This window comes from Diabrotica virgifera, chromosome 4 (assembly GCF_917563875.1).
Source record: "Diabrotica virgifera virgifera chromosome 4, PGI_DIABVI_V3a".
Lineage (NCBI taxonomy): Eukaryota > Metazoa > Arthropoda > Insecta > Coleoptera > Chrysomelidae > Diabrotica > Diabrotica virgifera.
Window position 1 is genome coordinate 252,382,045 of NC_065446.1, and position 27,092 is coordinate 252,409,136.

At 33.4% G+C, this 27,092-nt stretch overlaps 1 protein-coding gene across 2 annotated transcripts in view; it reads left to right on the forward strand.

Moving 5' to 3' along the window:
• Positions 1 to 27,092, forward strand: part of LOC126883375 (sterol O-acyltransferase 1-like) — an 84,422-nt gene that overhangs the window by 46,477 nt on the left and 10,853 nt on the right. For both annotated transcript variants that reach the window (XM_050648859.1, XM_050648860.1), the window contains exons 4-6: positions 4,299 to 4,447; positions 15,863 to 16,002; positions 16,505 to 16,665. In XM_050648859.1, coding sequence (XP_050504816.1) covers positions 4,299 to 4,447; positions 15,863 to 16,002; positions 16,505 to 16,665 — 450 coding nt within the window. The remainder of the gene's footprint in view (positions 1 to 4,298; positions 4,448 to 15,862; positions 16,003 to 16,504; positions 16,666 to 27,092) is intronic.

Genomic DNA, 27,092 nt, shown 5'->3' on the forward strand with positions numbered 1-27,092 from the left:
AAGTATATAATATTAGATTAGAATAAACATATATTAGATTTTATTATTCTGTGGTCCTACTTTGTAGCGAACTAATAACCAAGCGAACACCTACGAATTCGTTCCTTCGTTCGTTCGTTCGTGTTCGCTTTGATTTAAATGCACCTTCAGATGTTTTAAAGAACTACATAGTTCCACTATGTCATTTTTATAACACTGTTTTTATTTTTACATAATGTGCACTTTGCAATTTTCAGTGTTTTGGAATCGCCTGCCAAAACATTAAATAAATCAGTATACCTACATATTTATTTTTCTTGTTAATTAATTCTGCTTCGTCTACAGATTTTTTTCTCTTAATTGTTGCAGTGGGGAAATTTTCAAAATCATACTCAATTTGTTCTGGTACGTATTCTGAGCGGAAAAAAGTTCAGGTTCAGACATTATTGCACAAAGCACACCTTTCAAAACTAACGTATTACAACAAACAAGCAAAGCATATGCTTCTAAATATGAATATAACCTATAACCAATATAACTAATTTGCGGACTAGCAGAGTACAGGTAGCAGTGTAGCAGAAAACCAAATCCGCAGAACAGACAACATAGATGAAAAATTGAAGTATATAAACACTATAATAAAAACTACGGGAAAGAAACACCTAACCAAATCTACAAAGAAACATAAGGTGTGGATGACACCAGACATACTAGAACTAATGGATGAAAAACGCAAATTGAAGAATAATTCAGAAAAATACAGAGAGGTTGATAAGAACATAAAGCAAATAATAAAGAAGGCCAAAGAATCATGGATTAAAGAACAATGTGTAGAAATGGAAGACTATGAAAGAAAGTATGACACATTCAATATACATAAAAAAGTAAAAGAACTTACAGGAACCCAAAGAAGACATGAAATAAGTTTGCTTAAGGACAAAGACGGAAATATTATTCTAGACTTAACAGAAAAAATTAATAGGTGGAGTGAATACATAAGAGAATTGTTTGAGGACAACATAAATAACATTGTCCAGGTAAATGGTGTAACGGGACCTGAAATCCTAACATGTGAAGTAGAAATGGCACTTAGAAATTCCAAAACTGGAAAGGCAAATGGACCCGATGGGGTTCCTACTGAATTACTAAAGCTCTTGAATGATGAATCAATAGGTATAATATTGCACTTATTTAACACAGTATACAATACTGGTATTATACCTCAAGAGTGGCTGCTGTCTACATTCGTTACACTGCCAAAAAAATCCAATGCAAAAGAATGTTCAGAACATCGAACAATATCTTTAATGAGCCATCTACTAAAGATATTTCTAAAAATCATCCACAACCGAGTTTATCAAAAGTTGGAGTCAGATATTAGTAATACACAGATGGGGTTCAGAAAAGGACTAGGTACTCGAGAAGCTCTCTTCGGTTTGAATGTTCTTACACAAAGATGCCTAGACATTAATCAAGAAGTAGATGCATGTTTTATCGATTTTGAAAAAGCGTTTGACAGAGTACGCCACGATAGGCTAAGAGACATTCTTGAAAGAAAAGACATAGATAATAAAGATCTGCGAATAATTCTCAACTTACATTGGAATCAGAAAGCTAACATCAAAATAGAAAATAAGATAGAATAGAATAGAATACTTTAGAAGTTTGCTTAAGGACAAAGACGGAAATATTATTCTAGACTTAACAGAAAAAATTAATAGATGGAGTGAATACATAAGAGAATTGTTTGAGGACAACATAAATAACATTGTCCAGGTAAATGGTGTAACGGGACCTGAAATCCTAACATGTGAAGTAGAAATGGCACTTAGAAATTCCAAAACTGGAAAGGCAAATGGACCCGATGGGGTTCCTACTGAATTACTAAAGCTCTTGAATGATGAATCAATAGGTATAATATTGCACTTATTTAACACAGTATACAATACTGGTATTATACCTCAAGAGTGGCTGCTGTCTACATTCGTTACACTGCCAAAAAAATCCAATGCAAAAGAATGTTCAGAACATCGAACAATATCTTTAATGAGCCATCTACTAAAGATATTTCTAAAAATCATCCACAACCGAGTTTATCAAAAGTTGGAGTCAGATATTAGTAATACACAGATGGGGTTCAGAAAAGGACTAGGTACTCGAGAAGCTCTCTTCGGTTTGAATGTTCTTACACAAAGATGCCTAGACATTAATCAAGAAGTAGATGCATGTTTTATCGATTTTGAAAAAGCGTTTGACAGAGTACGCCACGATAGGCTAAGAGACATTCTTGAAAGAAAAGACATAGATAATAAAGATCTGCGAATAATTCTCAACTTACATTGGAATCAGAAAGCTAACATCAAAATAGAAAATAAGATAGAATAGAATAGAATACTTTAGAAGTTTGCTTAAGGACAAAGACGGAAATATTATTCTAGACTTAACAGAAAAAATTAATAGATGGAGTGAATACATAAGAGAATTGTTTGAGGACAACATAAATAACATTGTCCAGGTAAATGGTGTAACGGGACCTGAAATCCTAACATGTGAAGTAGAAATGGCACTTAGAAATTCCAAAACTGGAAAGGCAAATGGACCCGATGGGGTTCCTACTGAATTACTAAAGCTCTTGAATGATGAATCAATAGGTATAATATTGCACTTATTTAACACTCATTGAATAATTCTCAACTTACATTGGAATCAGAAAGCTAACATCAAAATAGAAAATAAGATAGAATAGAATAGAATACTTTATTTGTCCTGCAAGATCATTTACATGATATAGGATACGTCAGTTTAAAATACAAATACATATATGCATATATAAAATATCACTTAAAAATTATTATAAGATAAAATACAAACAGTACATAGAATTAATTATTTACATCACCCATATATTCGCTTACACTATAGCAACAATTTTGCAATAGGTACGATTTTAGTTTGCCTCGAAATTTATTTGGGTTTATTTCAGATCTAATACCATTGGGAAGATGATTGAAAAGTCTTATACCCATATAATACTGGGATATCAAAAGCAATAGAAATACGTAGAGGAGTAAGACAGGGATGCATTTTGTCACCGCTGCTATTTAATGTATTTATAGTGAAAGCATCTGTCAGGAAGCCCTTTTGCAAGCAAATGAAGGAATCGTAATCAATGGAGAGGTTGTAAATAATATTGGATACGCAGACGACACTGTACTAGTTGCAAGAACAGTAGAAGAATTACAACAATTACTTACAAACATAAATATTACTTGCAACAATTATGGCATAAACATTAATATAAAAAAAAACCAAGTATATGGTATTCAGTAAAATCATGACACATATATTAGTATAAACGGCATTCAAATTGAAAAAGTATTAAGTTACAAATACGGGAACTTTAATAAACGAAACTGGAGACCAAACAATAAAATAAAAAGACGTATCGAAATTGCCAGGGCCACCTTCATAAAGATGAGAAAATTCTTCTGCAACAGAGATATAAGCATCCCTCTACGATTAAGAATGCTAAGAGGCTACGTATTTAACACGCTATTATACGGTGTAGAGGCCTGGACTCTCAAACAGAACAACATAAAGAATATTGAAAGTTTCGAGATGTGGTGCTACCGTCAAATGCTGAAGATAAGTTGGGTTGAAAGAATCACAAATCTTGAAGTAATACGAAGGATAGGAAGAGACCCAGAAATTTTGTTAACGATAAAACGACGAAAACTCGAGTATTTGGGTCACCTGATGAGAGGTCATAAATGCGCATTACTTCAAAATATAATGCAAGGAAAAATAGAAGGAAAACGGAATCCAGGCCGTAGAAGAATGTCATGGATGCGGAATTTGAGAGAGTGGTTTGGCTGCACCACTAATAAACTTTTTAGGTCAGCTGTAAACAAAGTCAGGGTAGCCTTGATGATTTCCAATCTCTGATAGGAGTAGCACAAGAAGAAGAAGAGTACAGGTTCAGATCTGTCCAAATAAGTCAAAACAAAAGGCGGTATGCTGTCAATTAGAATTAAAAATAAACACGTTGCACAATATGATATTCAAACTTCAAACTGTTTGAAGAAGTTTGATTTCAAGTCAAACCTAAAGATATCGAAATCAAGTCAAGTCAAACTTTTTTACAAAAAAAGTTTGGTTTTCAAGTCAAGTCAAGTTTGTTGGAAAAAATCAAACTAGTTTGACTTGATGCATCTCTAGTTATTGAAAACCTTGGAATACTCAGCAAAGCCGACTTTTTAATAAATTTCTAATATATTGTTATTTGCTGTTATTTAATTATTACTTATTTATTTTTTCAGATTCAGTCTTGGTTTCCACCTAATAAGAGATTCATTTGCAAAAATCCACATCTCGGCATTTTTCTGGGTACTATTTGTGATTGTAACAAGTTCTGTACATATCGTCTTCAGGTTCTGGGCTCTCGTTCGTGTGAAGTTGATCCCTAATAGTAAGTAAAATTGAATATTGTAATATTAGATTCATAAAAATGATAAAGCTCTTAAGCAATCGCAACTTAAGGGTTAGTATCCGATGGCGCGCCACGAAATGTTACGTACACTCTACGCTACTTTACGGAGTAGAAGGGTGGACGTTAACAACAGCAACTGTAAAAAAGTTAGAGGATTTAAAAATATAGCTGCACCGACGCATATTGAGAATACCTCGGACAGACAGAGTGACCAATACATAGGGATTGAGACGAAAGAGTAAATAAATGAAATTGTTAATAACTGGATGGATCCAAGTACCAAAGAGACTGTAAACATAATACATGCGGCACAAAACAGAGAAACATATCGTAGAATATACCTTCAGTAGAAGACGGCACATTAAAGAAGAATATATCCTTAAACAGAATTAACAACAAATGTGAGAGAATAATTAGTCAAGAGTAGTTTGGGTTCAGAAGATGGCCTGGTACCAGAGTATTTTTTTCTATGGAAAAACTACTTCAACAGTGTTGGAAAGTAATAGAATCCCTATAAATGTGCTGAATTCAGTGGGTTATGTGAATGGACAGTGAGAAACTAGCCTGAAAAGCAAGAATTGAGGACAAACAGGCACCAGACAATTACGAAGGTCTTTAAAAGATGAAGAAATAGCTAGCAGTCAATATTAAAAACATACTACACGTAACAAATCAATCCATAGTCTCAGTCGGGCCCCACGTTGGGCCTCTTTGCAAATTAATGTTACCAGTTTTTATACTCTATATTTCTTTGCGAAGGTAAATAAACACTTTTATTTCCTAACTTAAACAAAAAAGTAATGAAAAATCAAAATCGGAGAAAACAAACTATTTTTATTCTGATGTAGAAAACTATAAAGTTGATATACATATATCTATAATTATTTAATCTTAGTTAAAAATATAAAAACAAAAGAAAGAGTTTCCAAAAATAATGTTTATGCTTGCCTCGAAGAATATTCTTTTTAGCGTACACCAATATTGTAATTGTTAAAACTATGTAATATGTTACTATTTACAAAAACAAAAAAAAATAAGTTACCTGACTACTGTATCTGTATGTGGCGGTGGGGGCTTAGACTGGTAAAATAACGTTTTCTTTTAGGATAAAAATCGGTCTGATTCTACCTTATATTTTTGTCGATGTTTCATTTGTCGTACGGGAAAAAAACACACAACACTCTAGTTTCCCTTATTTGTTTCCACGGCACTTAAGAGTTTTTCCAAGTATTTGTCGGCCCTGGGAAAGGTGTCTCAAAAAAACCCACAATATACAATAAATAGGGGAGAAAGAAAAATGGCCTGAAATAAATAGATACATCAGCATGCAAGAAATGCAGAAGGTATAAATTTTATAAAAAAGAAAACTACTAAAGGTTTCCCTTTAGACGCCGAATCAGGTGCTAAAAAAACAAGGCTTACCTGAAGGATAACGTGTGGCCAAAAGAGAGGAGGTCATGAAGACCTAAATATCCGAGAATTATAAATCCTTTGCAAGCAAGATACTCTAAAACTTCAGAAAGTTGAATATTTCTTGATTAATTCTCAGGATGACTTCTGATTTAAAATCCTTACACAGTTTCATAAGACAACACTTGTCGTCATGAAGTATGAATCAAAAGTGAACAAAATATGACACTAGCCAGGTAAAGACAAAGAGATGACCCTTACTAAACAGATAACAATTTATACCTAAAGCCTATTTCATGCCTGATTTCCTATATATGATTTCAGACTTAAAAATGGCTTGATAGCAGCTAGATATTCAAAACAATAATTAGTCCAGGGCGCATCTGTTTTGAGATGGACGTTGAGAGGTGACTCAAATTTTTTTGCAGAAATTGCTTGAAAATAAATCAAATAATAATATTTGAGTTATCCTCCCTCTCAAAAAGGTCCGGAACATTGTTTAAATAATCAAAATGTCAAAAATTGAAGGAAAAATTCGATTTTTTTCTCCGTTTTTTGATTATAACTTTAAAAGTATTCATTTCCGAGAAAAGTTGTACTGATATAAAAGTTGCGTAATTAAATTTCCTACAATATAGCATTGGTTAAAAATTTAAAAAATAATCACCCTAGTTGCAAAATAGCAATAATTGCGTAAAATACCATACAAAAACAAGTATTCGCATTTTACGTTTTTCAACCATTTATGCTACACTTAGGACCTTCATATTTCACCCAGAAAAACTTTATGATACAGTAAAACAATACTGTAAATTTCATTAAGATCGGTTTAATAGATTTTGCAAAATAAATTTTGCAAAATAAATTTTGCAATCCAGCTTTCGCAAAAAAAATTCATTTTTTCAAAATGTTACAGGACTGAAAATAAAGCAGATAGCAAGTTGAAATTTTTTTTGCTTATAGAAGTGTACTGTACCTTTCATTTGCAATTTTCAAAATTAAAATCGATTAATTACCACGGCGTCAGAAAATTTTTGAAATAAACAATAATTTTTGGTGCTACGCGCAGGACAGCGGTGTTCGATTCACACAAGTTGATTTCCACCAAAATTTCTTCCCATCTTTATCTAATATATTATTTTCTTACTCTATATTTTGTTGTATTTTAATATTTTAATTCCACAAAAATCAAACTAATTTTATTATTGTTTGTGAAATATTGTTTAAACAATTGCATATGTTTAAAAATAATAAACTTTTATTATTTAAGTTAAAATATATGAACAAAGAAAGTTTTTACTAATAAAACTGTTATTTCAAAGGATAGAGTATGTGTTTTTATTTTGCAATAAACAAATTTATTTATTTATATCGAAATGTAATAAAAATTAAAATGTATCAATCATTATCAAAGGTCATTGGAATGCCTAATCAGAGCAAACTATCCGCTGTCCTGCGCGTAGCACCAATAATTAATGTTTATTTAAAAATATTCCTGACGCCCTGGTGTTAATCGATTTTAATTTTGCAAAATTGCAAATGAAAGATACAGTACACTTTTATAAACAAAAAAATTTTCAACTTGCTATCTGCTTTATTTTCAGTCCTGTAACATTTTGAAAAAATGAATTTTTGTTACGAAAGCTAGATTGCAAAATTTATTTTGCAAAATCTATTAAACCGATCTTAATGAAATTTACAGTATTGTTTTACTGTATCATAAAGTTTTTTAGGGTGAAATATGAAGGTCCTAAGTTTAGCATAAATTGTTGAAAAACGTAAAATGCGAATACTTATTTTTGTATGTTTTTTTCACAATTATTGCTATTTTGCAACAAGGGTGACTATTTTTTAAATTTTTAATCAATTTTATATTATAGGAAATTTAATTACGCAACTTTTATGTTAGTACAACTTTTCTCGGAAATGAATTCTTTTAAAGTTATAATCAAAAAACCAAGAAAAAAATCGAATTTTTCCTTAATTTTTTGACATTTTGATTATTTAAACAATGTTCCGGACCTTTTTGAGAGGGAGGATAACTCAAATATTATTGTTTGATTCATTTTCAAGCAATTTCTGTAAAAAAATTTGAGTCACCTCTCAACGTCCAAATGTACTAATATTTTTACAGATGCGCCCTGGTCTAAATATAGAAGCTTGATTTTTATAGGTAATTGTTTAGGCCAGTACTTGGGAGAATAAATCAAAAATTATGACAATCTGATTATTAAAAATTATTGCTAGTTGCTTAGCGACTTTTAACCCGTAACACCCAAGATCGAAAAAGAATAGGAATAAGTCTTAATATAGCAACAAGAAGAAAGTATTATATTCAGCATTAAAGTATTCCCTTTATCTGAGCTACAACCAACAACGTATACCAAATATATTTATACAGTTGAATCCCTGAATCTTTACCCGTTCGTCATCATTTAAAGCATACGAAATAAGTCGATGATAAGTCGGAAATTGAAATTTACTAAACGCAACAGCAAGTGACAGTAAGTGACTTGCTGTTGCGTTTACTAAATTTCAATTTCCGACTTATCATCGACTTATTTCGTATGCTTTAAATGATGACGAACGGGTAAAGATTCGCGGATTCAACTGTATGCTAAGGATTTCCACAGTTTTCACTGTATTCCTTCACTCAGCCGTTCTCTCCAGTTCTTTATGTTTTGCCAGTCTCCTTCCTGCAGATTTCTTCTTGCCATTGCTTCGTCCACTTCATCTCTGAAAAATCTTCGGAGTCTTCCTCTCTTCCTTCTTCCTATCTGGCTTCAACGATTTTGGTCTGCTCTTCTGACATGTCCGTACCAGGTTAATCTCTCCTTTTCGATGTAGTCTATTATATCTGAGTTCCATCCCGTTCTTTTCTTAATCTCTATGTCATTTATTCTATCTCTTGTTGTTACTCTCAGCTTCTCCTTAGGAATTCCATCTCTGTTGCTCTTATTTTGTTTTTGGTTTTCTTAAAAAAGAAAAATTTGGTTTATAAATAAGGAAACCTAAGAACTACTGAATAAAACAAAGATGTTTAATTCCGAGCACGCGACTACAATGCTATTTGCTATAGTTCTAGTTCTGCTTCTATAGAATTTCTCGATTTTTACCATTTTTACAGGATATTACACATATAGAGTATAACAAATCCCTGAGTCATATCTCTCGGAAAAGATAATATTACGGAATTGCGTAAACCACTAACAATCAATGAAATAACGCATAGTAATCGTCTAATCGTACTTGTCGGTACATCTGATAGACCAGTGCATTTAGGAAAAAATAAATCGATTTTTAAATACAGCACCTAGAAACTTGCAACTTTTTGCATTGTTGACATCATTCAAAAATGCCTTTAATTTCAGTTCAGAACCCTGTGATCCCTTAAGTTAAATCCAGGAATATTTTCTGTAAATATAGCCATTTTGCACAAAGCAAAATTCGAATTCAAAACGCACTAACAGATACAATCCATGTTAGAACGGGCCTACGACAAGCCCTATCCTGTATTCTATTCAACATCACATTAGAGAAAAGAGAGTTAAAAGTCAACACCAGAAGAACAATAATAACAAAAAGTGTACAAATATTGGCATTTACAGATGATGTTGATATCATAGCTAGAAGCAAAAGAGAAATGATAGAAGCATTTAATGCGATAGAAAGAGCGACACAAAACAGTGGCCTAAATATTAATGAAATAAAAACCAAATACATGAAGGCCAGCAAATCGAAAGGCCAAAGAAACCTGCAGAATCTAACAATAGGAGACTATAACATCGAAAGCGTAAAAAAATTTGCATATCTAGGTTCACTAGTTACCGCAGATAACAAGGTCAGCGAAGAAGTTAAGAGAAGAATACATATTGCTAATAAAACATATAATGGACTAATTAAACATCTAAGATCTAACAACATCACGAGAAAAACCAAATGCAAAATATACAGAACCCTGATAAAACCGGTCCTTATATATGGATCAGAGACATGTACACTGTCGAAAAGCGATGAGAACTTAGTAGGTACGTTTGAACGAAAAATCCTCAGACACATATATAAGAGGTGAAAGAAAATGACGTATGGCGCAGAAGATATAATTTTGAACTATACGCAGCATACAACGAACCCGACTTCATAACATCCATAAAGACGGACGTCTGCGCTGGATGAGCCATGTTGAACGGATGTTGGAGACCAAAACACCAAAACACATAATGAAGCAAACACCAGTAGGGAGAAGATCAAAGGGAAGACCCAAACTTAGATACATGGAACAAGTGGAACAAGATCCGAAAACACTTGAGATTACCCACTGAAATAACAAAGCAAGGAACAGAACAGAATGGCGGAAAATCCTAGAACAAGCCAGGACCCAGAAAGGGTTGTCGAGCTACTTATGATGATGATAACCGTTTTGCAATTTTGAACCTTACTCAAAATTTTACTTCACGTTTCTCTTAATTAAATGAGTCATAATTATGAGTACCTACTTTAGGTAATAAGAAGCACTGATGATGGAATTTTTATTCCGGACACGCTTTATGATGTAGCCTTTTTTAGGGATTTTTTTATAAATACAATACCTTTTACAAAGAATTTAACTATTTTTGTGATTTATTGTAGGATACAGTATACAGCCAGCTACAGGAATTTATTTTCCTCGTAGATTTTTGCATTGTGTTCGAGATGACGTTCATAAAATGCTCCAAAGTTCATAAACGTTTCAAAATCAGTATATCAGGGACAGGTTTTATTAGTCGGGGGGTTTTTGGGGTCGCTGAACATGAATACGCCATCAGAACTGACACCCGGATCACCTAGCACCCAGGGTGACTGTTATGCATGCCATCTTCTAGAATTTTGAGGCTTTCCGAAAATAAATTGCTTCAAACAGAGCAGCGGTTTTCGGGTTTTCGGGGTTGCTGATTTCGTTTATGAGGTAGGTGAAGGTATCTGGAGAATATGTCTTTACTCTGTCTGACTCTGGGCATCAGGTGTTCCGCGGGTCGATTTTGACGGCTTATTCGTGTTCAGCAACCCCAAAAACCTAACTAAGTGCCTTAACAGTGACTCTAGGCACCAGGTGGTAGGCACATACGCGGGGTAGGTTCTAATAGCGAAATCGTGTTCAGTGGCCACATAAAAACCCCCCGAGGTACAATTTTGACGTGGTTATGCACTTTTGGATGCAGTGTATATGTCCACCCATTTTTATATTGTTAACTTTTTTCCTGACATCATCCTGAACACAATGCAAAAAGTTACTGTACCTATTTAAAAATCGGTTTAATTTTTCTTAAATGCCCTGGTCTATAAGGTATCGTACTTGTTGGTACATCTGACATTGGAAATACGAGATACCGATGTAATTACGATTTTTTCTATGAACTACTGAATTTTCGACTTTGATAACAATGTTACGCGTATGCTTTGTTGTGATTACCAAATCACTCGATGTTGTTATTTAATTTGGAGGAGTTAGTGGTTAGTGCGTTGGGTGCACAGTTGAGGACATATGCACTGAGACTGGGTACGATAACGACATCTAGGTCGTTGAGTCCGAGCGTACCGAATACTGAAGATTGAACATATAAAACTTTTTCTTGTTGATAATTGCATCATCAATATAAAAATAATATGACAATGATTACGGTCAGCTGGATTGATACGAGGATGGTCAGTTAATCGGTGACCCTCAAACATTTTTAAAGGTTTTTTAATGTTTGCGCTTTTTTGGTGTTCGAGTAGTTCGAAAAACTCAAATCATGTGAAGAAGTATATTTACTTAGACATATAACATATATAATGTTGAAGTGGACACTAGTGGACAGTGAAAAGGAAAAGAAAACCTTTACACTGTGGCAAGGGCGGATCCAGGACCGATTTTCGGGAGGGACCATAAACTTTTTTTGGGAAGGAGTACCAGAAGTACGGGGGGTAATTTTTCAAAATTAGGGTTACAATGGTGAGTTTTAAGTAACTTTTCACACACTTTGAGAAGTGCCTTAAAACTCACCATTCCTGCCATAGTACCGATTCCTACACATTTCTTCGAATCCAAGTGCAGTTCTTTCAACAAGTTCAATACTATTTTTTCCAATGCTTCTCCTGGCAGGCCTTGTTCTTTCCCTCTTTCTTGATTTTCACTAATTATTTTTAGGTTCTCATAAGCGTCAATGAATTTGACAAAGTCTTCACGAATGTTGTTATTGTATATGTATCTCAAATTTAGAGAAAGCTGTTCCATGTGGGATACGTCAGTGGTTTCGTCAAATATTATTTTTTTAATTATTTCTTCACCACAACATGTTATTAATTGATTTTGACTGCTGCTACTAATGCGTGTTGCTCAGGAAGATGTTGTGGATAGGTGTTATTTAAGAGTCTTATCTCCTGATGCGATTTTAAACCTTAACACTGTGGTGCTAAGGCAAAACCCGATATGTCAAAAACGTGATTTTGCAGCAGATGAGTTTAAAAGTTCGCGGTGTTGTTGTAATAGTGGACATATCGGAAACAATTTTATTATCTACTGGTTACATGGATGCGCTTAGCCATGTAGGGTTTTGTCATCACATTCTTCATCGCTCAATGTACATATTGGCATTAAAAACGAAAAATCGATAATTTTTGACATATCGGGTTTTGCCTTAGTACCACAGCAATTACCCTCATTCCTAGGTCCAGCATATTCGTCCAGAAGCATAAAACCATCATCACGATGGTCTCTTAGAGGAAGATTTTGTCGACCTAAGAACACTATAGACCCTACATTGGTCGTAGTCTTTCTTTAATTTTTGTTTCTGTTTAGACTTCTGAGAGGCTATCTGGTTAATGACTGACTTTTAAGGGTTGCGATAACTTTTTAGAAAATCCAGCTCAACCTGAACGCACTCCTTGTGGTATGATGTTTTTTCATGGGTTATTATTATGACTCCGTCTTTGCTCATGAGTTTGGCGAAAGATGTTAAAGGTTTCGTGACAAGGGTTTGGGCTGTCATCCCGTTATTGTGACCATATTTCATTAGAAAAATGAAACGCAATATTTGTAAAACAATTCCTTTTGACTGTGCGAAAATACCAATCAACTCCTTTGTTCTAAGTGCTAGTGACTCAAGTAACGCTTCACTTCTTTTTTATTCTTTGTGTGTATAGAATATGGAAATTTATACGATTTTGATGGCTGTCAAGATCGTTCTAACAATTGGCACTCTGTAAAATTATCAACATTTTGATTTATAAAAAACCCAAAAGTCATTATTGAAGCTTCTCCGTTACTTTTTTTTTCAATTTCAGTCCTTTTTCAATTCTAGTCCATTCTAGTCCAAAGAATCCATGGCCCCCTCCTTGGATCCGCCCTTGCTGTGGAGCTTAAAGATGTCAGTCAGAGAAGAGGAGAAAGAAAAGCTCGTTGTTCTACTAATCCATATATTTTACAGGAAACGTTTCGTTTTGTGTTTACAAAACATCATCAGCCCATTATCTGCATGAACAGCTGCCTTTACAAGGAAATCAATTTGACTAATAATAGATTGCTTATTGCAAATCAACAACCTATGAGAAGTCATTGAAGTAGAGTTATAAAAGGTTGGCGATCATCATGGCAATCTTTGTCTTATCTGCAGCAGTGCGCAAAAGCTGCACAGATGTGTTGAACCAGGTTCTCAGGTTCTTTAACACGTTGACGGACAGTGCGTCAAATGTATAAGCAAGTTGTAAAGGATTTATATTAGCACCCAAAGAGTTAATCCATATCGACTTAATTTTTGGATGCTAATATAAATCCTTTACATCCCTATATCTTACACCTTGACAAAATAGCGGAAGGACATGAAGAAACAGCAATAACATTAATAAGGACAATATTAACCAATAAGGCTAGAAACCTGATAACCACAGAAGAGAAGATACAATCCCACGTATAGCTGCGGCACTGAGAAAAGAATTAAGAGGCGACAATCCGGAAAACTGTGATAGCCAAGTTAGCAAAGAAAAGGCAAGGGCATAAAGATGCAGCAGTGTATGCATCTGAAGTGGAAGAACTAGCAGAACAGTTAAAAGTAGCATACATAGCTGAAAGAACGCCATTGGAATTAGCGAAAAAATACACGACGGAAACAGTTGTAGCAACAATGAAACAAAACGTTAATACAGATAAAGCTAATACTGGAGGCAGGTAACTTCACAACACCGCAAGAAGTAGTATAATTGCTGACTTCGGTGTTTTCAAAATGCGTGGCCTAGATTACACAACCAATGTCACCCATTTAAGAAATCCAAACAATGCATGTAAATAATATTTGGTTAAGACCTTTAAAAATTAAATCGGTATGGATTAACTCTTATTTTTTGGATGCTAATATAAATCCTTTACAAAGTGTTGTGACACTATATGTATTTTGAAAAGTAAAATAGGGAAAATGCAACATCTATAGACGTTGTGTCATATTACATCAATCGAAATTAGACATCTATAGACATTCTGTCCGTCAACGTGTTAACCAGTAAGTTCTTCTTCTTGTTCCTGGACCTCGCTTTCCAAATATTTTTCCTTGCACGATGGCTTGTAGGAGATCACATGCGGATTCATTCCGCATAATGTGTACGAAGTATTGTAACTTTCAAGATTTGATAGTGGTCAGTACCTCTCGGCTCTTCTTTATTCTTCTGAGGACATCCTCACTTGTGAGTCGGTCAGTACTCGGGATTTGGAGTATTCTCCGATATAGCCGCATCTCAAATGTCCAATTTTCTGCACCCATCTTCGTTCCAGGTCCACGATTCAACGCCACAAAAAAGGACAGAGAAGACGTAGGATCGCTTTAGCAATCTTACTTTCATACCAAGAGAGAGATTGTGGCTCTTGAAGAAGGCTCCCATCCGGTTAAAGGTGGATTCAGCTTTTCCCATGGAGAAGCTATCTCTTGGTTGTTGGTTTAATCTTCATTTATTATGGTTCCGAGGTATGTGTAGTGCGCCACTCTTTCTACAGCGGTTTGGTTGACATAGAGTTGACCTTCCGTTATCTTTTTCTTGCTAGTGATTATAAGCTTTGTCTTCTTTACATTGATATTGATATTGAGTTCATATTGTTGACTGTAATACGTGATTTTGTTCTTAAAGGCTTGCAGGTCTTCTAGGTTGTCTGCAAATACTATGGTGTCATTTGCATACCTGATGTTGTTTAGCCAGTACCCGTTTAGTAGAATATCTTTTTCAGTTTGCTGCAAAGCTTCGATACATATTCTTTCTGGGTAGAGATTGAAGATTAGAGGAGACACAATACAGCCTTGCCTCACTCCATACATGATTTTCACATATCCGGTGTATTCACCTTCAACTCTGAGTTTTACAGTCTGATTTTAGTAAAGGTTTCCAATTATTTTCAGGTTTTGGTTATTAATTCGTGCTTCTTTTAGTATTTGAATCATCTTGCCGTGCTGTACTCTATCAAAAGCTTTCTCGTAATAAACCAGTCGTGCATATATATCGCAATTGACGTCTCTCCATCTCTGGAATAAGACTTATCTTGAGAACATTGCCTCTCTGGTACTAACAGCATTTATGAACCCGAACTGATTGGGGGAAATTTGACTTTCACACAGCTTGCAGATTCTCTTATGTTAAGGATATCCTTTCCTTAATTTTATTGGACAATTATAATTAAAATATTAACGTTTGCAGACATTACCTAAGATGGCATAAGACAAATTGGGTCACTATTATAAACATACATATTATATTTTTGAGTATGTCGTTACCAACACAGAATAATCGAAAAATTACAGTAGAATACTTACTAATTTAGTAAAAATAAAAGCACATTTCTATTGTAAAGAGTCTGGTTAATTAGCTTTTCCAAGGCAAACCCTACAAAAATAAAAATTCCTAGTTTGGAAATTTACAAACCTTTCGAAATATTAATTATAGTTTTGTCATAGCCTCTAGGTTGCTTCTAATACTTTCTTTAATTTATAGATTCAGCTGTGAAAACATGGGACAGATTATGGCTGGTGTTGACATTTGCGTTCTACCTAATGTCCTTCGTAATGTCTTCATTTATAACAGTACACTACGATCTACCAGTAGCCTGTTCATCAATAATCCTTTTAGAACAGGTAAATAAAAACCTTAACCGCTACAAACATTTTCTAAACTGTTAAGGGGGGTAGGGGGTAGGCGCAAAATTTCGCGCTAATGGTTTTTAAATGCATTCATTTTTTTCGAATCCTGCGCAAACTAATAAGTATTTTTAAAAAATTTAAACGCAGAATGAAAGACTACGTTATTACCGAGGGCCGAAAGTCCCTTAGAATAAACAATAAGTTTCTTTTAAATGAGATATTTGAAATTAAAAAGCACATTCAATTTTCTCGTTTTTTTTTTCACGCCTGTAACTTATTAAAATAAACATTATAGAAGTTTTCAGGGACATTCGGCCCTCGGTAATAATGTAATCTTTCATTCTACGTTTAAATTTTTCAAAAATACTTATGAGTTTCCTCAGGATTCAAAAAAATAATGCATTTAAATAGCATTGGACCAAAATTTTGGGTCTACCTCCTTAATTGACGGTATAAAGAAAAATCTAAAGGGTTTTTTAATTATTTTTTGTTTTAGACGAGACTGTCAATGAAAATCCATGCTTACATTAGACACAACGCTGAAAGAGTTGTGAACTACAAACCACACAGCGACCAAGAATTGATTTTACCCAAGTTTAAGAATTATCTGTATTTCTTGTTTGCTCCAACAATTGTCTACAGAGATGAATATCCCAGGTAAGTGTCATTTTGTTGTTTTCTAAAGTTTCATTTTCATATGTAAGAATCAGACTGTGAATACTGAAGAGCAAATTTCGATACCTGCGAAAAATAAGTATTGGTGATGCTAGAAAGATTGAAATAAAAGGACGATGTATTGGCTAGTATCCAAACATCGGGAAGACTAATCAATCGGGGTTGCCTTATAGCGACACGCTTCATTTATTATTTTTTTAATTGCTAATTTTAAATATTAACTTTCTTTTCTAAACGAAAATAATATGGGTCATTTAAAATTCACATGTGTTTCGCTCCTTAAATACAAAACCAGATTGTATAAAATTAATGTTTTTTCTGGGAAACCAATTCCCCATTAAATAGTTACCTTATCAGACCTTATGTCAATAAATCACTTTTTAAATGCATTCGAAGACGCTTCTTAAAACTACAGAAGTGTTTTTAGCTTTTAAAACACCAGATAAAGGGCCAGCCTCTTTATGTCGATAAATTAGTCTTCAACGTAAAACCACAGACATATGTTTTTAGTTCAGCCACATCAGTCGATACACAACCCCAGCAGTCATTGGTTGGTCATACAACCCTCGCTGGGCCCAAACAATAACAAACCCTCTTACGAGATATAAGCACGTCTTTTTTAACCAAAAATATATAAATATATTACTGTTCGTTGTTTTACACTTATTTTAATTTAAGTTAATTGTTTCCGTTAACCACCAACGGAACAGCTTAATCAATCACTACGCGATACGATCAAGGAACGGAAAACGACCAGTCAATACCTGGTAGCTGACGGGTATGATGATTTGGATCATCATAGATCAATACTCAAAGCCCCGGGTTGGACTTCTTACTGGATCAATTCTCCGGTACGAACTTGATTCTCTGTTGCAGTGAACGTCGTTCTATATTGTTTCCGGTATTCCATCTCCAGCTAGTTTCGATGGTAGTGGAAGCTTGTCGGTGGAATTGTGTGCGTATAGCGTATAGATAAATGGGAAGCCGGCGGTAAGCTCTGGTGCTGGCCATTGTTACAAAGATCAAAGGATGTTTCCCTTCGTTTGTTTTTGGAGGTGTTTTTGTTTTCCTTCACTAGGAGGAATGATAACATCTTTATGTATAGTCTGGGCAGATTATCAGGGAATAGGCCATTTTTGGGAAAACTTATTTACCAGCAATTTTATTGCTGGAATCGAATCTTATGATTGTATATATTAATAATATAGGTATGCAAAGTCCGCAGATAGTGTGCTACTTTCTTTATAAACAAAATGGAGCCCGAAAATCGTGATTTTTTCAATTTTTGCTCTATAACTCCAAAGATTTTAACTTTACACCAAAAACATTCAAATAAAAATTCACCGTAATTAAATTCTGCATAGAGACGTGTTCCTCCCGATTTACTACGACGAAAATTTTCCCCGGAAAATGCGGGTTTTTCCAACAAAATCTTTAATTTTCAACTAAAATTTTAGATAAGTAATTGTTTATCAATAATTAAATAACTTGGTAGTATAAAAGCACTTTTCGTATAAATTATAATTCCAGAAGCCGACGGAAATTGAATGAACAGTTTAGCAAGAATTGAATTGTTAATTAAAAATTTACGGTCGCTATAATAACCACAATAATTATGATACATAAGAATAACTATGAGTTTTTTTGTATAAAAAGATACTGTACCCTGTACCTATCTAATGTACTTTACAGAATTGAAATTGGACTGTTTAAGCGGCCTCAGGAATATTTTAAGAGTTTAAACAATTTTATGGCTTATAAACAAATAGAATATCTCGGGAAATTTTAAATCAAATTAAGTCATGAAAACGGTATTGGAAAAAAAGCGGCAGGACTCTTCTTTTGAAAAAACGTTGAAGGTACTAGTACACTTTAGAAGACCAAAAATAAGCATTTTTTCAAGATTTTTTTTCTCAGAACCTTTATTAAAAATAAATATAAAACTTTTTTCTACGAGCGTGCAAAAATGTCTACTTTCGCGCACGCATTTTAGTTTAGAAAGTTTCACTTTTCCGCACGCGTGTTACTTTTCCGCACGCGGTTTTTACTTTTCCGCACGCGTGTTAATTTAGATATGTTAATATGGACTTAAAGTAATTATAATACATGCAATAAACTAATATTTAGATATCATTTACTAATTTATTTCAAATATATCTTATTGTGTTCCTGTTTTAATGAAATTAACGCGACAATTCGATGAAATAAAATTATTTTGACATAATATTCGAAAGTCAAATCGGTAGACAATAATAGTCGTTTTGAATCATCGTCATGGAAACCAAGATCGTCGTCATGCTAACTAATTATATTGAAAGTTTGGTTTTGACAACCTTGTCAAAGAATTAACTTGTGTATGTATTTTCATGTTAATTAAATTAATTGATTAAGATTTGGTAATTTTTTAAAGACTCTTAGAAAAAATATTGTTCCTAACTCTAGCAGAAAGTCTCTTTTCCGCACTCGACTGCTTGCTGAACTCCTGCTTCGCGTCGTTCGGCAAACTGCAGTCGCGTGCGGAAAAAAATGACTTTCTGCACTTGTTAGGAAAATAACTATTCCATATTAATATCTTACTCTTGGGAAATACAAAAAATATATCTTTTTTTATTCATGCACGTACACTACTATTGTAGAGGGTGCCAAAGTCGAGGCCTCGAAAAAAAGTAGTTCCGATGGCGGACAGTTAATCTCAGGATCGGGATGTCTGAAATAAAAAAATCGTACGGCATTTAAAAAAGAAAGGTTTCTTACGTGACAATTTACCACCGTTAGTGAAAAATTCCGCAAAAAAAAAGATTTTACGGAAATTTGAAAAATTTTTGTGAAAAAATCGCCAGTTTTTCTTCAGTTTTTCATGGTTAAAAAATGTTTATTTTTTATTTTCTGGTCAAATTGTGCTAAATTGTCACGTAAGAAACCCTTCTGATTTTTTCGTTTCAGATATCCCAATCCTGAGATTAACTGTCCGCCATCATTTTTCGAGGCCTCGACTTTTGCACCCTCTACAATATAGTGCAGCCAATATGTGAAACAATTGTGCATTTTATGATAGAAGTATATAATTTGGACCACATATACTACACATATAAAGCTTCAAATTTAGATATGAGGCCATCTCAGATTTTGCCTTTTACAAAAATGGCGGGCATTCAAAATGGCGACTATACATATGTGACTAATAGCACGATAACTTTTGAACGAGACGTCAGATTTCAACCAAATTTGGTATATAGGTTCCTTTTTTGATGTATAAGATCGAGGCCTTAAACCGGAAGAATCGGTTTATCAGAAGTTGTGATTTTTCTGGTTTTATGTAAAAATATGTTGTTTTTTTTTTCAATTCTTTCACCCTGTATGTATTAATTTTTCAAAATGTTAATACCGCCATTGAAAAGAGCGTAAAAATATTTTTTAGGAAATATTTTTAACTTTTTAGTTATGTTAATTACCATTTAATAAATGCATAACGTATCTTCACATGTTCCTATGTGCGGCAGATTCGCGCAAATACAAAGAATTATTGTGCATTTAATGGTAGAAGCGTATAATTTGGACCACATATATAATCCGGTCAACTTAGACATCAAAATGCTTGGCAAATAACAAAAATTGCCGGAGAGCCAAATTTTGGTGGAGAGCTAGGGTATACCATAACAAATAAAGTTTAAAAAGTCCTAATCGATCCCATGTGTGCGTCAAAAGTTATTCGGGGTCAAAGGTCAAAATTTGAGATTTTTTGTATTTTTTTTCGAAAACGGTAAGTTTTATCAAAAAAACCCTCAAACCAAAGTTGTAGATCTTAACATTCTCTATTATCTAAAAGTTACTTTATACATTATATCCACATATAAGCCACGTATACATATGTGGCCCTTAAGACAAGTATAAATGCCTATTTGTGTTTCTTTTATATAGTATATCATACTATTCTGAAAATATTTCTTCAAAAGGTAATCAGTTCCAAACTGAATTTCCTCTATCCACGTGGCCTTGAAAAACATTTGGCTATAGGTACCATTGTTTAAAAAAAAACAGATTGTCTATTATAGGCAATGGCTACAGTATTGTCCGTAGGTCTGGTTCATAATATTATCTGTTTCTCTGGTATAAGTGTGATAAGTAAATGGGTTTACGGAATGCATGCAATGAATACTGTGTGTGAGGGGTTGCAAGTTCTTGCTAATGTTCGAATGGATACAACAGATCAGCATGTAGATGCAAGTGACTCGCGGCTCATAAAAGATGCTAAAGATATTAAAAAACTTCTAGACTGGTTTTCATCGCATGATCATTTTCCTAAAATTAATAAAATCATATCTATTGCTTCTGGAGTTGTTGGTGATGATAAGATTAATTGCCATAAAGCTCGTGAAGTTGGGATTGCTTCAATGGCTAAAATGACAGGTGAAACATTTAATAATATAAATGTTGTTCTGAAGCTATTTCCTTGTGGCATTTTTATAATTACGTATTTTTTTATGGGAAATAAGCCACAATTTTACTAAAAAATGAATTTATTAACGTTTCGAAGCCCAAATCGGGTTTCGTTGTCAAAATACAAAATACTATTAAAATAAAACAAACATGTTGCTAAGTAAAAAAATTCTTCTAATAATTTATTTAATCTGACTCATTTATATTGGCAATTCAGACGTATATTATACATTTTAAAGTAGAAGACTTTAAAATGATATCGCCAATATTTATGAGTTGCGTTCCTGGGACGACTTTACTAAAAGATAGTTCATTCGATTACATGAAATCAATCCCAACTCAAGAATATCCGTCGCAAAAAAATCATAGCATGTGATCTGTCTTTAAAAAGACAACCAAATGCAACGATGACAGTAAAATTCTCGCGTTAGAGATTCCATAGTAAATCACGAGGGAAAACCAGGAAAAAACCTCGTGATACTATCCTGACATCGTAAGTATTTGGCCTTACATTTAATCTACCTTCAAAAAACTAATACCAAATTCTGACTTTAATATGTTTAAATTATAAATAATATTAATATTACATAGATATACAATAAGTAATACTAAAATATAAAATTTGTACTAACTCGATATGTTATTGACTTACTAATCGTGGTATTTTCTTTCTATTGACTTCCTCTTTCAGTATGGGTAACCACATCCTACTGCATTCTACCGAGGAATTTGCGACACAATTGGTTTCATTTAGCATAATTAGAGCCGCTTCTTTGATTTTTCTCTTTTTACTATCTGATTCTTTCAGGACTATACTTGAATCTCTCCACTGAACTCTATGTTCATTATCCCATGCGTGTTGACATATCTGAGATCTATCAAATTCTCTGTTTTTAATATAAGACTGATGTTCACTTATTCTAACGTTTAATGGTCTTGATGTTTCACCTAAATAAAATTGTTCGCATTCACAAGGTATTCTATAAATGCAATTCTTTGTTCTTTCTTGTTCATTGTTAGGTTTAGTTTTAGATAGAATAGATCTCAATGTGTTTGTTGTTTTGAATGTTGTTGAAATGTTGAATTTATTTCCTATCGTTTTAAGTTTCTCGGATAGTCCTTTTATATATGGTATTGTTATTTTCCTCGTATTATTTCTTGTGAATGTTGTAGGATCTCGTTCTAAGTTGTTCTGTTCCATTCGATCTAATCTTGTCAATTCCTTATTTATAAACGATAAAGGATAATGTAATATTAATATTATTTATAATTTAAACATCTTAAAGTCAGAATTTGGTATTAGTTTTTTGAAGGTAGATTAAATGTAAGGCCAAATACTTACGATGTCAGGATAGTATCACGAGGTTTTTTCCTGGTTTTCCCTCGTGATTTACTATGGAATCTCTAACGCGAGAATTTTACTGTCATCGTTGCATTTGGTTGTCTTTTTAAAGACAGATCACATGCTATGATTTTTTTGCGACGGATATTCTTGAGTTGGGATTGATTTCATGTAATCGAATGAACTATCTTTTAGTAAAGTCGTCCCAGGAACGCAACTCATAAATATTGGCGATATCATTTTAAAGTCTTCTACTTTAAAATGTATAATATACGTCTGAATTGCCAATATAAATGAGTCAGATTAAATAAATTATTAGAAGAATTTTTTTACTTAGCAACATGTTTGTTTTATTTTAATAGTATTTTGTATTTTGACAACGAAACCCGATTTGGGCTTCGAAACGTTAATAAATTCATTTTTTAGTAAAATTGTGGCTTATTTCCCATAAAAAAATACGTAATTATAATAATATAAAATTAAAACGCTCTGAAAAAGTACTCCCTCTTTTAGCTGCGAGTAGCACCGTGAAAGTTCACGAAGAAGAAGTAGCTATAGATCCTGTATTATTATTTCAACGCATGAGTATCACTGAAGCTTTTGAGGATGAGATTGAAAATTTTTTTGAGTATGAATTAGCTCCTTACCCCTTATCACTTTTCGATGCAGCTGGAATGCGTAAAACAACAAAGTCAGCAATTTATGATTGCTTTGAATCAGTCAATACTGAGGTTGATCGTAGAAACGCTACTTACATTATTGATGGAGGGTACCGACTACATCACGTTGTGTGGGATCGAGAAGAAACATTTAGCGTTATTTTTGATAAATATGTTCAGTATCTACGCAGACATTACGGGCTTACAGTGACAGTGGTATTTGACGGCTACAATGACTCGACAAAGAATATTGAAAGCTGCAGAACAAAGTCGTCGAACTACAAAAACATCATCGGGTTCCGAGATTACCTTTGATGAAAATATAACAGTTCCAGCGAATCAACAACAATTTTTCGCCAACATTAATAATAAATCTCGTTTCATTTCCATGTTAACTGACAAATTAACAGCTGCGAATATTGAAGTGAAGCAAGCTAAAAATGACGCAGATGTCCTTATAATTGAGACAGCAATTGAAAAATTTAAGGCAACAAACACAGCAATTGTAGTTGGTGAAGATGTTGATTTGTTGGTACTGATTACTGCAAGGACTCCAGTAGATAAAGTTATTTATTTTCTGAAACCTGGAAGGGCTCAACAGCGAACAGAGATATATTCTTCGAATAGTTTATCGGCTTATCCCAAATGCCAAAAGTACATTTTATTTTTACATGCGATAACTGGCTGCGACACTACGTCAGCAATGTACAGAAGGGGCAAAACGTCAGTACTTAAATTATTCGAAAAAAAAAAAGATTTGACTGACTGCTGTAAAGTTTTTATAGAACTTGATTCTACACCGCAAACAATAATTACGGAAGGAATTCGTTTTCTTCTTGCGGTTTATGGAGCTCCAAAAAAAATTAGTTGTCTTGATAAATACCGATACTTAACTTTTGTAAAAAATACGCGAAACAAGAAACAAGTACAACTATCATGTCTTCCTCCAACATCAGCATCTGCTTTTCAACATTTGTATCGAGTATATTATAAAGTTCAAACATGGCTAGGCAATGAACTGAATCCAGAAGACTGGGGTTGGAAATTAATAGATAATACTCTGGAACCGATTAAAACCTTACTCCCAGCTGCTCCAGAAAAACTCCTTAACACTATTTTTTGCAATTGCAAAAAAGGTTGCAGTGCCAAATGTGGATGTAAAAAAGTCGGGTTGCTGTGTTCTCTAGTGTGTACCAACTGCCAAGGTCAGTCTTGCTCAAATGACCAGTTTAGTACAACAGAGGAAGACTCCTGTGATTTTAATGAAGAGACCAATGACTCAGTCACATTTGAACAATTTTTGAACATCCAGCAAGAGGAAGAGGAAGAAGATGAAATCGAAGAATACTTGACTGTTGAAGTAGACTTTCAAGAATATGAATCTGATTAAAATATCTAAAGAAATCAAAACAATAGTTAACCTAATAATCAATAGCAATATCAATAATCAATATCAATAATAAGGTAATATCTAGAACTTGACCGGTATTGTTTCCTTAAATTATCCTAAAATTGTCAAAACAGTTAGTGGAGTAGGCCTACAGGGGAAACCAAGGTAAAAAAAACGCGCCGAGTACACTACCTCACAGGTGGTGTGGAAACGTGTGCATATCATGTATAATGTGACTCTTTGAATCGCGATATCTCAGGAATGGCAACTTTTAGGAAAAAAATAGTAAGGACTATTTTTGTAGAGAATTTTAAGATCTACAACTTTGGTTTAAGGTTTTTTTTTGATAAAACTTACCGTTTTCGAAAAAAATGCAAAAAATCTCAAATTTTGACCTTTGACCCCCAATAACTTTTGACGCACACATGGGATCGATGGGGACTTTTTAAACTTTATTTGTTATGGTATACCCTAGCTCTCCACCAAAATTTGGCTCTCCGGCAATTTTTGTTATTTGAAATGTCTATATAGACCGGGTTAATACTATACATATAAAGGTTCAAATTTAGATATGAGGCCATCTCAGTTTTTGTTCCTTTTACAAAAATGGTGGGCATTCAAAATGGCGACTATACATATGTGACTAATAGCACGATAACTTTTGAACGAGATGTTAGATTTCAACGAAATTTGGTATATAGGTTCCTTTTTTGATATATAAGATCGAGGTCTTAAACCGGAAGAATCGGTTTACCAGAAGTTGTGTTTTTACTGTTTTTTGATGTATATATACTGTATATATAAATTTTTCAAAAAGGTAATACCGCCATTGAAAAGAGTGTAAAAATTTTTTTAGGAAATGTTTTGAACTTTTTGTTATGTTAATAACAATTTAATAAATGTATAACGTATGTTCACATGTACCTATGGGCGGCAGATTCAGTTTGAATGCCCGCCATTTTTGTAAAAGACAAAATCTGAGATGGCCTCATATCTAAATTTGAATCTTTGTATGTGTAGTATATGTGGTCCAAATTATATGCTTCTACCATTAAATGCACAATAATTTTTATATTATTATTTACACGAATCCGCCGCACATAGGTACCTACATGTGAAGATACGTTATGCATTTATTAAATGGTAATTAATATAACTAAAGTGTTCAAAATATTTCCTAAAAAATATGTTTACGCTCTTTCAACGCCGGTATTACCTTTTTGAAAAATTAATATATACAGGGTGAAAGAAATGAAAAAATAAACAACATATTCTTACAAAAAAATCAGAAAAAACACAACTTCTCTTAAACCGATTCTTCCAGTTCAAGACCTCGATCTTATACGTCAAAAAAATAACATATATACCAAATTTGGTTGAAATTAAACTTTTCGTTTAAAAGTTATCGTGGTATTAGTCACATATGTATAGTCGCCATTTTGAATGCCCGCCTTTTTTGTAAAAGGCAAAATCTGAGATGGCCTCGTATCTAAATTTGAACCTTTGTATGTGTAGTATATGTGGTCCAAATTATATGCTTCTACCATTAAATGCACAATAATTCTTATAATATTTGCACGAATCTGCCGCACATAGGTACATGTGAAGATAAGTTATGCATTTATTACATGGTAATTAACATAACTAAAAAGTTCAAAATATTTCCTAAAAAATATTTTTACGCACTTTTCAATGCTGGTATTACCTTTTTGAAAAATTAATATATACAGGGTAAAATAATTAAAAATAAAACAACATATTTTTACAAAAAAATCAGGAAAAACTCAACTTCTGGTAAACCGATTCTTCCGGTTCAGGAGCTCGATCTTATACATTAAAAATAGAACCCATATACCAAATTTGGTTGAAGTGGGACTTTTCGTTTAAAAGTTATCGTGCTATTAGTCACATATGTATCGTCGCCATTTTGAATGCCCGCCATTTTTGTAAAAGGTAAAATCTGAGATGGCCTCATATCTAAATTTGAACCTTTATATGTGTAGTGTATGTGGCCCAAATTATATGCTTCTATCATTAAATGCACAATTCTTATAATATTTGCACGAATCTGCCGCACTAATATTAGTGTACGTTAGCGTACTCTAAGAGTTAGATATTAATATGTAAAAACTTTTATATTTATTTTTAATATGGATTCTAAGAAAAAAATTTTTGAAAAAAATGATTATTTTTGGTCTTCTAAAGTATACTAGTACCTTAATTATGATGAGCGGTTCCTGAGGTACAACCGGTCAAAGTTGACCGGCATTTACGGCAGTAAATCCCATTACAATAGGATCATAATTTTCGAACCATTACCTTTTTATTTCGGTCCTCTTTCTCCACACCAATTTTCATATCTTTAAAATACTCATAACATATATTATTATAATAAAAACTATCGTTATTACGAGTGAAAATTGCCAAAAATAGCAAAATTCCAATCAAAAATTAGGTTGGAGAAAATGTAATCTCAAATTTCAAAATCGGTCTACGTTAAAAAAAATGCATTTTCTCGGCTCCCTGGGGAGCAATTTTCTTCATTCTTTTTTTGTTCCCAAGTAACTCGAATAGAGTCATC